Below are 12,170 nucleotides of genomic sequence, written 5' to 3'. Positions count from 1 at the left end.
GGATCCTTTCATAAACTAGCAGGATAAATCGGGATTTTTCATGTAGCTCTGTATATTCCAATTTGTGGGTAATGTGCTGACCGGTACTGCCTAAGCGTGGAACCTTCTCCAAGTAATGCCTATTGGAGCCCACATGCACTCCCTCCTGCCCATCCCCTCAGTGTCTGAATATTGAGTTCAAGGCTATATAAATGGGCACTGTGCCCTTCATCATCTTAGTTGCTTCCAACTGCAAGCACCAGATGGAAGTGAATTGCTCCGAACCTTTGGATCCAGGGTTTTCTTCTACCTTAGTGCCTTGTCAGTTGTAGTGTTAAATAGTTAGATTTTTTTTGGTTGGGTTCCGTGGGATGGCAGATCTGAAAAAAAGATCTAGGCAGGAAGCTTCAAGAGATTTTGCTTCCTGCCTAGTGGTCTTCCTGGCATCTGATGACCCTGTGAGATGTCTTTAAGTGCCTCTGAGAAGGGCACTCTTCTTGGTGTTCCATCTGTTGGATCTTAACATGCAGAGCACATAAGGAGAGGCAGAACTTATTGTAGGTGCACCTTATTAAGGCAGCTCTCACTGCTAAGCCTTCTGGTTTTGGCTGGGATGTCTTCAGTTCCTAAGGCTAAGGGGGTCTGTGTTGGCATGTACTGCATCATCAAGTAAGGCTAAGGTGTCTAAGAAGTGGTTGGGGGTCCTTGTTGTCTGATTTTGTTGAAGTTCCACATTCTGGAGTAGCTTCATAAAAATTGTGATGAGTTGTTCAAATCCACACCAGCCCTGAAAGAGAGGAAGCTAGGAAAGGGCCCATTAGTGTGAAAGGCCACAAATGAAGGGCTTAGGCTGGAGAAGCAACCCCTGATTGGAAGATGACACTCAGCTGACCAGGTATGGGCTGGGCTAGTATAAAGCCAGGAAGCTGGCAACAGAAATGGAGGCAGTGAGGAAGTCTGCAGCCCCTCTGCATTAGAAGGGGAAGGAGGGAACCCAGGGAAAGAGCTGGACCTTGGGAGCCTGGCCCGAGGGAAGGGTGTACTCAGAAAAGAGAATGGTGGAGAAGAGAGCATGTGGGAAGTGGGTAGGAAGTAGGGGAGGGAGAGAGCAGCAAGGTTGGGGACTGCACAGACCATGGCTGCATCTTGTAGGGTTCCTGGGTTGGAACCCAGAGTAGTGGGCATGCCTAGATTCTCCTACCAGCCAGTGACAGAATGGCAGTACCTGGACAGCAGGTCCAGTAAAACTAGCCCGGAAGGGGGAAACCTCACAGTGACTTGGCCATCAGGCCAAGTTACAAAGAGGAAGCTGAAGGTCCTGGAGTGAGAGGGGGGCCACAGAGTGAGAGAGAAGATGATGGGTTGAGAGACCACAAGGGGAGTTGTTGGACCTGGGAAGAGAGCTATTCCCCAGAGCAGCCAGGAGGAGGTGCCACCTATGGTGAGTGGAGTACCCTGTGACATGGGTCCTTCTATGAAAGCTGCTAAGGCATCATCTGTTCAGACTGCAGCTAAGGAACCTATATTTAAGCTGTCCTGACTAATTTCCATTCCAAAGAAGACTAGGTAGAAAATGGCCAATATTAGCAGTGCCAGGTCCTGTGGATCAGTTTTGTTGCATCCTTAAGATTCAAATCTGTTTTCTACAGTTTTTATGGCTATAAGAGCTGAGGTGGTTGCGCAATCCCCGTGCAAGTCCAGGATTACAGACAGAAAACTTTCCCCAGATCCACTGACGCATATGTTTTTAGTAACTCCAGCACTGATGTTGGATCCAAAGAGGACATTTCACCGTGCTGCATCTGATCATTCATCTGGTATGAGTGAGAGATTGCTTGGGGATGGGAAGAGAAGGACCTTGATGGTTGCAAGATCTAAATCCGCTACTCTTGAGAAGTGGGTAGGAGAGAGGATATTTTGAGGTTTTCCCCAGAACAGTTTTTCCCTCTTCCTTCTCCTATGACTCCTGCTGGGTCACCAGACAGACCTTTTTTGCCTTTCATTTCTCTTCTATGCCCCTCCCTGCCCAACAGTGCTGTTATCCCTGGTAAGAGCCATTGTGGCTCTGAAATCAGACCTACAATTATAAGAGGATCAAGATGGATTTAGAAGACCTGAACAGTCTGTTTGTTCCACCTAGAACTGTTTTCCTGTAACCTTATGGACAGTTTGTATATCCTTATTTTATAGATATGTTTCCAGATTACTGGAGAGACTGACAGTCCTGGGCAACATGGCCTTACTGGACCCCACCTGAAGAGGTGTTTTGGGGTTTTTTGGATCATCCACAGTATGGGTTGGGCGGTGAGGCCCTAGCTGAAAAGGATCCAGTCAAAGTGATCTTTTCAGATCCAATGTCCCCAGATCCATCTTCAGCCCAAACAATAGTACCAGACACATCCTCTGAAGAAGAAGAGGAATTGGTCCCTCTCCTGGAACATCTGGGTCTAGTTGCAAATCCACCAGAGTTGTATCCTGATGAAAATATGAGCATTGTTTCTGCTTTGTCTCCTTCAGAGGATGAATCACAATTCCATGAGTTGGTGAACTGAATGGCATCTACTCTGAACTTGCCTTCTGTTATTGAAGAGATATCGTATCCAGTATTTGACATCTGAGGAGCAGCTTTGAGAAGTATGATGTCTGCTTATTTTGGATACACTTTCAACCTGCTAAAGCAGTTTGGGCTGCTTCTGTTTCCTGCCAGTCCATCTCTAAGAAGGCAGACAAACTGTGAGCTCCCACGTGGGCAGTTTCATATTTCCATATTTACCCTATGCCACATTCTTTGATGGTTTCAACAGCAAGTAACAGATTTAAGTCTGGTCAAGTCCATACTGTTGCTGATAGAGAAGGGAAGACGTTGCCTTTCCAAGGAAAGTAATATTCAGTGATGAAGAAGAGAAAAGAGTAGCCAATTACCAACCGTAATGTCCCACTACCAGTTTTTCCCCTGTGTGGGGGGGAAAATGACTGTTTTTGTTTTAGAATTACCAGAGGATCAGAGGAAATTTGCTAATGCTATCCTCTTAGAAGCTCAGAATGTGGCAAAACGAGTCCTCAGGGCTGCTTTTGATACTTCTGGCTCTGTGGCTAGGGCTTTAGCATCTGCTGTCACCTGTAGGCATGTATGGTTAAGATCTTCATTGGCTGTGGATGCTAGATTTTAAAGTTGAAGATCTTCCTTTTGAGGGTGAGGGTCTGTTTAGTAAGAAAAGGGGCAAACTTTTGGAGAAATTGAGAACAGATAGAGCAGTATATCACTTGGTCTCCTTTTAGTAGTAAAATATAAACCATCTACTGCTTTTCACTACAGGAGGCAATTTTATCCACAATCATCTTCATATTTCTCAACAGCAACTGCAACACCAGTAACTTACTACTTCTCAGTCTCAACAAAAGAAGTCTTTTAGGCCCGGACCTAAGTCGAAGCAATCGGCTTTCTCCTCTTCATTGAATATGGCTTGTAGATTTGATGTGAGGGTAGAGATTTGTGGACCAACTTGCAAAATTCCTTTCTACCCTTTGTTTGGAGACAGGCCAGACCATTTTGAAAGCAATTGGAGGCTTACTTCATTGGTCAATTAGAAATAATGGGAAAGGATTATGCAATACAGTTCAAAACACTATCTCCTTTCAGTTCTTCCAACCTTCCCCTTTTCAGGGAACCATCTCACGAAGTTGTTCTTCTGTCAGAAGTTCAGGGATTGCTTCTGATGGGAGCTATAAATGAAGTTCCCAGAGATCTATGGGATTCAAGTTATTTCCTGGTGCAGAGAAAAGATGGGGCTTTTGCCCTATTTTAGATATAAGGAAGCTGAACACATTCATCTGGAAGTTTCGGTCCCAAATGTTAACCCTAGCCTCGATCATTCCCTCACTCTCAAGCATGGATTGGTTCAAAGCTCTCTAGGATGCATATTTCTATTCAGCTCAGTCATCAGAAGTACCTCTGTTTTGTCGTGGGACCGACCTCTTCAGTTTGAGGTCCTAGGGTTCTTTCTCTATGGTGCTAAGGGTCCTTACAAAGTGCCTTTCAGAGGTAGTGGTATATCTTAGAAAAGAGGGTGTCTTTGCTTATCCATATATTAAAATGATTAGCTGGTAAAGTAGGCTTTGCGCACAGATCTGTTGACTCATTCAGTTTAAAGCTTCTCTTCTTACAGAGTTAGTACTGCTTACAAATGTCAAGAAGTCTATTCTCTGTCCAACTCGGAGAATCATCTTTATAGGATCAGTGGTGAACTCTGTAGCAGGAAGGATTTTCCTTTCAAAGGAAAGATTTCTGAAGATTGGTAGTTCTCAAACCCAGATATTAATTTTCACTTTGGGTCATATGGCAGTGACTACTTATGTCGTTTGGTTTGAACGTCTCTGAGTCCAGTGCAAAATTGGTTGGCTCAAATTTACAAACCAAACTTGGATAAACTTCATATGCTAGTCACCATGCCACAGCACATTTTAGATTTTTGATGTGGTGAATGAACAGAACTGATGTTTTGAAGGGAGTTCTGTTCAGTCCTCTCTCGCCATTAGTCACAATAACCTCTGATGCGTCAGACCTCACTGAGATGGAGACCTCACTGAGCCCTCTGACAGTTTTGAGATCACTGGCTGTCCCAAGAAAAGAATCTGCACATAAATGTTTTAGAAGTGTGGGCAATTCATCTGGCTCTCAAATCTTCTTTTCTTCCTCATCTAAGGGGGAAAGTTATGCAGATAGTGATGGACAATACAATGGCTGGGTTATGTCAAGCAAAGAGGTGCTGATTCAGCTCTGTGTGCTGAGGCAACCAGTCTGGGATTGGGGCATACCACGAGACATCTGTCTGATGGCTCTGCATTTAACAGGGGAGAGTGTTTGGTAGATCGGGCTCAGCTGAGGGAAAGCTCTCAGATGCACAAGTGGTCATTAAAGGACCTGCTTATACAGAGAGCTTCTCCAGTTGGGGTTAGCTTGTCATGAATCTTTCTTTTTTACAAGCAGGTATAACAAAGTGTCATCTTTTTTTTGCCCAAGAGTAGTCAGCCCATCTCAGACGCTTTTCTAATGCATTGGGGAGAAGGCCTTCTGTATACTTTCCCTCCTTTACATTAATTCAGAAGGTGAGGAAGATAAGACTGGACTGAAGATAAGACTGGACAAGAGAAGGCTGATCCTGGTCACATCAGCCTGGCAAGGATCAGCAATGGTATACAGACCTGCTGTCAGGGGAGATGTACAAACTACTTCCCTTGTCTCTAGACCTATTGTCTAAGCAGCATGTAGAATTCTTCATCTGGATTTCCAGTCTGTTCATCTAACAGGCCTGGACTATTGGACTCTGACTAATACACTGTGAACCAACAAGGAACAGGATATCACTTTACTCTAGAAAACATTGTACGAGAAAATATTATCAATTGAAATGAGCTATATTTGTCTTTTGGAGATGGGGGAAAATCTTGCACTTACTGGGAGATCAACAGCTGGTGATTGATGCATCAGCGGCAGATCACTCTCCCGTCGACTCCTGTACTCCACTGGATCAAAAAGAGTAAGGGGAGTCGATGGGAAAGCTATGTCAACGGGAGCCATGTAGCGTGGACCCCGCGGTAAGTAGATCTAAGCTACGTCTACTTGAGTTACACTATTCACGGAACTCAAATTGCATAGCTAGATCAACTTTTCCCTGTAGTGTAGACCAGGCCTAAGTCACCAGTTACATTAACTATTCCAAAACATAAGGAATAAAAATTGTATCTAAAGTCTAAGCGGTTATCTAATTTATCTAAGAGTGTGCTTGGCAGCTTTGTTTGTCTTACTTTGATGGTAGATTGTTTGTGCATGATATGATTAAAAGATTTCTAAAGCAGTTATCTAGTATGTATTCCCCCTTCAGGGACCTAGTTTCCACATGCAATCTTATTTTGGTCTTATCTATGCTTATGAAGACCCTTCTTGAGTACTTGGTAGTGTTATTTATTTATCTAGTAAGATTGTGTTTATGATTGTTTATAACATCAGCCAGAAGGGTAAGTTAATTTCATGCATTGATGGCAGTCCCACTTTTCTTTCTTTCTTTCTTTCTTTCTTTCTTATAAAGATAAGATGGTTTTTAGACCTGATCCCAGTTTTTTTTATCAAAAATAGCATCTGAGTTTCACATAGGACAATAAATTTATCAGTGTTCTTTCAGAAGTCACATGCTAATACGGGGGAATCTGCTTTAGATACTTCAGATGCTAGAAGAGTTCTAGTGTATTATTTAAATAGAAATAAAGATTTTAGGAAGTCTTTTGGGTTCTTTATTCCTTATGTTAAGAATCATATGGGTTATCAAGTGTTTTTTCAAACTATTTCCAGATAGTATCATTGAATATTACAAGTTAGCAGCAGTTTCTCTGACTACTAGTGTGAGATCTCATTCTACTAAGACAGTGGCATCGTATTTTGCTGGTTTTAAACATGTTTCTGTTGGGGAAATCTGTAAAGCTGCTACTTGGAAGTCAGTTCATACGTTTACTAAACATTTATACTTTTAGATTTGGCTTCCAGAGCGAATGCTAGGTCTGGTAGAGCTGTTCTTCAATTGTTATTTAATTAGGACTCTGTGCCTATCTCCTAAATTCTTAGCACTGCTTGCCAAATTAAACATAAGTGGGAATGTATCCAGAGCCCCTTGAAGAAATTAAGATTGATTACTTGTAAATGGAATTCTTTGAGATGCCTGCATACTTGCACTTTCCACTTGCCTTCCCCCCTTTCTCAGTCATACCTTAAGTCCCCTTTCCTTCCTCCCCCCCCCCCCCCCCCGCCCCCAATCAGTGGTATGAGGAACTGAGGTGATAGAGGGTGGTGTATGTGTGTATTCCATAATGTTCTATGGAAATGTGCTTATGTGTGTGAATATAAGGTAACTGGAATAGGCTTTATGCAAAAGGTCTCTTGTAAGATATCATTGCAAAGCTTATAATCTACTGAGTGTGTTCATTCTATTTGTATGCATGTATCATTCTTGTAACTAGAAGTATGAAGTATAACTGTGAAGTCCTATTGTAATTATGCAAAGTGTGGGCCATTAATGGTGGCTTGGAATCTTGATGGCTCCTATTGACTAGGACAATTGGTTGTGAATGGCTCTGTTTACTTGCAAACCTTCCTGGGTACTTGCAGGCCAGCCCTGGAAGAATGAAGACTGGGGTCTCACAGGACATGTGACCATGTCACATGATACTGGAATCCATCTTAAACCTGGTACTTTTCCTTTTAGAAGGAGGGGTGGGGACCCAGAGAGACAAAGGATTCCCACCTTTTGTCAAAGCTACAAAAGGGGGTGGAACAGAACAAAAAGGGTCCCAGTCATGAGAGAGCCCCTGCTTTTCCCTAAGATGCCTGCTGGAACTAACAAGGTCTGTACCAGGGGAAAGGATTGGGCCCAGACTAGGAAGGAGTCTAGTCTGTGAAAGAAGCTTATTGAAACATCTCTGAGGGTGAGATTTACCAATAATCAGTTTCTTAATGTATTAGGCTTAAACTGCATGTTTTCTCTTATTTTGCTTGGTAACTTACTTTGTTCTGTCTGTTATTACTTGAAACCACTTAAATCCTACTTTTTATACTTGATAAAATCACTTTTGTTTGTTAGTAAACCCAGAGTAAGTGATTAATACCTGGGGGAGCAAACAGCTGTGCATATCTCTCTATCAGTGTTCTAGAGGGCGGACAATTTATGAGTTGACCCTGCATGAGCTTTATACAGAGAAAAATGGATTTATTTGGGGGTTGGATCCCATTGGGAGCTGGGTGACTGGGTGCTGGAGATAGGTGACCTGCTGAGCAGTTTTTGGTTAAAGACTGCAGCTTTGGGAGCGTGGACCAGACCTGAGTTTTTGTTGCAGCAGGCTAGCGTGTCTGGCTGAACAAGGCAGGGTTCTGGAGTCCCAAGCTGGCAGGGAAAATGGGCTCAGAGGTAATTCCAGCATGTCAGGTGACAGTCCCAAGGGGGTCTCTGTGACCAAACCCGTCACACACACATGCATACACACACATATAGCCTTGACCTTGGAATGTTTGTGAATGCTATGGGGAGTGGTGGTGGAAGGGTGGTGGTGCATGTGTACTCCAACAGGTACTGTGTAGAGAAGGTTCCACCAATAAGCAGCCCTGGTCAGCATGTTGCCCATAAGTGTGAATATGTAGTCATCTTGAATAGGGATGTAAATATCGGTTAAAAAATTTAACCAGTTAAACTATTATATCGGTTAACCATTAACCGAGGTAGCTCCGGCAGGCCTGGTGGCGCCAGGGCTGCTCCAGCTTGGCCGGAGCGGGGGGGAGATGCTTCAACCCAGCCCGGGAGCTCCAGCCCAGCACAGGGCTGCCAGGGTTAACGGTTACAGTTGATTAACCGGTAAGCCTAATGCTTACCGGTTAACCTTTTACATCCCTAATCTTGAAGAACTCCAGTTATAAGTAAGTAACGTTCATTTAGAGAAGTGGCCCATCCACAGGGAAAACTGCTTCCTCTAACCTCCATTATAAGTTGGCCTATACCCTGAAATATAAGTTCCTTATCTCTACTTAAGTTCTTGGGGGAGAGAGGTTTTCAATCTAAGTTTTTAAAACTAGTATTCAAAAACAGTTCAACATTTATATGTTGATAGGAATATCTGAACCCTTGGCCCCGATATAATGGAACAATGAGCTTTTTTTCTTTTAAAATGGGTTGTCTTTTTAACTTAATTGTTCATACATTAAAGAGTGAATAGAAATACTTGATCTACCTACTTTTCATGCGCAATAGAATTCTCTGCTCTGGAGACTGACTGACTGGGTTACCTATGCCATAAATGAAGCCTTGAGAAACTCAGTGTTTTAGTGCCAAACTTTCCTCCCTATATTAGCCTCACAGCCCCAGTTGGTTACTTCTGTGCCACAGCACACAGCTTCTCTCAGCAGCTCAGCTTTCTGGAAGGAACTAGGGCAACAGATGGCTGAATGCTCATAGCAGCTCTTCTTTCCTCCCTCCCTCCCTCATTGATACTCCAGACCTGGATTGTGACTGTAGGGATATAATTGTAGCCAACTGAGGCTATATCTCCCACTGCTGGAAACTGATTTTCTTACTTTCCATACCACAAACAATATGCTTATGTGAATTGAGCATCTAGGCAGCTCCAGATATGCTCATGCTATTCTGGCCATGCTTGGCTGTTCAAGTATGTCAGACTTCCAGCCCAGGAGTAACTCCTCTCTTCCAGCTTACTCTCTCCCCAGCTCCAGGTTCCATGCATACAGAATGGGCATTTGGTTTCACTTGTCCAGCTTCTGTGCTGCTGTCTGTGGAAACTGCTTCTTTCAAGCCCCCAAAACGGCAAGGGGGAGGGTCTACTATATCCTTATAATAATATGACCTGGACTGGTGTCAGTACTCCAGGTGAAGGCATTGCTATTATATTAAAATCAATAGATTAGAATATTTTCAGCATTTACATGTCTTAGCATGTACCCTTGTTCACCTGGTTGGAAAGCAGGATCAAGTGGTACTCCAAGGGAATAACTGATAGAACAAGCTCAAAAGTAGGATTGGCCATCTTGGCTTGGAAGCTTCCTTTGTTGGCCTATAGCTGCAGTCTTTCTGCATGATGCAGTGTGACCATTGTAACTTCAGAAAGGGGCAGGAACCACTTTTGTTCTGTATTGCTTGGGCTCTCAACTGACTCTAGAATTGCTCCCCCAATACATTCTGGATGGCTCTAGCATCAGTATAACACATTTGTATCTAGTAGTATGAGTGTGAAAAGAATGAGCCCCTCAGCACCACAGAGGGAGGGAGAAGGAGGGTAGAGGAGGTTGTGAGTAAGCTAAGGTTACCCATCTGTCCGGGGTTCTTTCTACAGCCAGCTGAGGGGAAGAACCATGCTCCTTTCCGGCTGCCGCAGACACACCAGCTGTTTAGACACCTGAGTGAGGCTGTGACCACAGGTGAGGTCAAGGAAGCTTCAGGGTATGGGGTAGGTGTTGATATGTCTGGCCTGTGTAACATGTGGGTCTCTTTTGTACTCACCAGGCTTTGCCCAGCCAAGCACACTCTGGATCCCCTTCATGGAGTCAGCAATGACCCTCATCTATCAGTTAGCAGAAGGGCCTGAGGAGATATGTGCCCAAATCCTGCTGTGTTGTAGCCAACAGGCTCTGGAGAGGCTTCAGGAGCCAGAAGGGGTGGAAGCAGGTGAGGTGGATGGAGGAGGTCTGCTCCCATAGCCTGCAGCATTGCAACCAGCTGCCCCTGGGGTAGGTAGGTCAGGGAGGCCTGGTGAAGCGGCTCCAGAAGAAGCTGGATTGGAAGGGGATGAGGGTGCAGTGAGCTGGATATCCAAAGGTGTAGAGGTGGGGTGCAGAGTCATTGAGACTTGCTGATAATTAACAGAATGTAAGTCCAGAGAAGTTGTTCTATGAATTTTGACTCCTTCCTTTTCCACCCATCAGAACCAGGGACTTCTCCAAGCAGTGTCCTCGGCGGTGCCAACACTCTCCCTACCTTCCTGCTGACACATCTGTTGTCCCTTGTGGGAAATGTGGCCTTACAGCAGGTTGTGCATCTGGAGCAGGCAGTGACTGCAGAGCTTCGTAGGCGCCGTGTCCTTGGGGAGGAGCAGGAGGCCAAGAAACATGTTGTCAACAGCACCAAGGAGCAGAGTGCCAAGGTGAGAATTGAGCTCCTTCATATGCATAGCCCATTCCTCCTCAGTCACTGCTCCAGCAAGTTTCTAGGGAGAACTGTTCTGTAAGGAGTGGTGTGCAAGACCACTGTGGATTGATTTTAAATCACTGATTCTAATCACAGTTTAAATCAGCAAGCAGGAAACCTTGGATTAAATTATTGGTGGGTTTTGGTTTTTTGTTTTTTTAAATCTTGTTTTATATATGAACTTTTTAGTTCTTTTCCTAAAGAAAGGCTGATTATCATTGGTTGGTGGTAACCATTAAAACATGTTGATGCATTATGATGCATTATATTAGAATACGGTGATTTTATTATTTCTTCTTTACTAAATTTTTTTACTTGTGATTTGTGTCAAGCTCTGTTTGGCTGGAAATTCAAATTTAATTAAATGCACAAAAATAGCATTTTTAAATGGTTTTTCTATTAGTTAAATCTACTTTAAATATACTGGATACATATGAAAAACTTTGAGGGGAAAAAAGGTTATTAAAAGATGTTTTGCATTTAAAATTAGCTGATTATTAAGCAAATGAAATACCCTCTGTAGTTAGTGAATTGAAGTAATTGTTTGTTTCTGCTCACCATATTCTTCAAGATTTTAGAATTGGTAGATCTCATCCTCACCTAGTTCTTATTGATAGTCTGGAAAGGGAAAAACTAGGTTTCCTACTTTTTCAACTCTCATTGGCTTTTTAACTTTGAATGAACTAGTCATTGAACTGAACTTGTTGAATAAATCTTAAATGAAAAAATTCTCTCTGAAGAGGCTATTGCTTTCAAAATTTAGTTTAGCGTTTCAACAAACTTGTTCCAGGTGCTTAGCGAATGACTTCCTCTGGTTCAGTGATTTGACTTTCTTTTAAACTTGGCAGTCAACGTGTACTGCTCAATATTCATAGATTCTAGGACTGGAAGGGACCTCGAGAGGTCATCGAGTCCAGTCCCCTGCCCGCATGGCAGGACCAAATACTGTCTAGACCATCCCTGATAGACATTTATCTAACCTACTCTTAAATATCTCCAGAGATGGAGATTTTACAACCTCCCTAGGCAATTTATTCCAGTGTTTAAACACCCTGACAGTTAGGAACTTTTTCCTAATGTCCAACCTAGACCTCCCTTGCTGCAGTTTAAACCCATTGCTTCTTGTTCTATCCTTAGAGGCTAAGGTGAACAAGTTTTCTCCCTCCTCCTTATGACACCCTTTTAAATACCTGAAAACTGCTATCATGTCCCCCTCTCAGTCTTCTCTTTTCCAAACTAAACAGACCCAATTTTTTCAGCCTTCCTTCATAGGTCATGTTCTCAAGAGCTTTAATCATTCTTGTTGCTCTTCTCTGGACCCTTTCCAATTTCTCCACATCTTTTTTGAAATGCGGTGCCCAGAACTGGACACAATACTCCAGCTGAGGCCTAACCAGAGCAGAGTAGAGCAGAAGAATGACTTCTTGTGTCTTGCTCACAACACACCTGTTAATACAT

General features: G+C 43.3%; 1 protein-coding gene across 1 annotated transcript in view; it reads left to right on the top strand.

Annotated features, from left to right (window-relative positions):
- The window catches only part of NCAPD2 (non-SMC condensin I complex subunit D2), a 72,039-nt gene that overhangs the window by 23,981 nt on the left and 35,888 nt on the right, over window positions 1–12,170 (top strand). The window contains exons 19-21 of the mRNA XM_024212080.3: window positions 9,862–9,946; window positions 10,032–10,193; window positions 10,451–10,668. Of these exons, the coding sequence (XP_024067848.1) occupies window positions 9,862–9,946; window positions 10,032–10,193; window positions 10,451–10,668 (465 nt within the window). The remainder of the gene's footprint in view (window positions 1–9,861; window positions 9,947–10,031; window positions 10,194–10,450; window positions 10,669–12,170) is intronic.

This window comes from Terrapene carolina, unplaced genomic scaffold (genome assembly GCF_002925995.2).
Source record: "Terrapene carolina triunguis isolate 2854851 unplaced genomic scaffold, T_m_triunguis-2.0 Scaffold740, whole genome shotgun sequence".
Taxonomy (NCBI): domain Eukaryota; kingdom Metazoa; phylum Chordata; order Testudines; family Emydidae; genus Terrapene; species Terrapene triunguis.
This window is presented reverse-complemented; position numbering and strand designations above follow the sequence as displayed.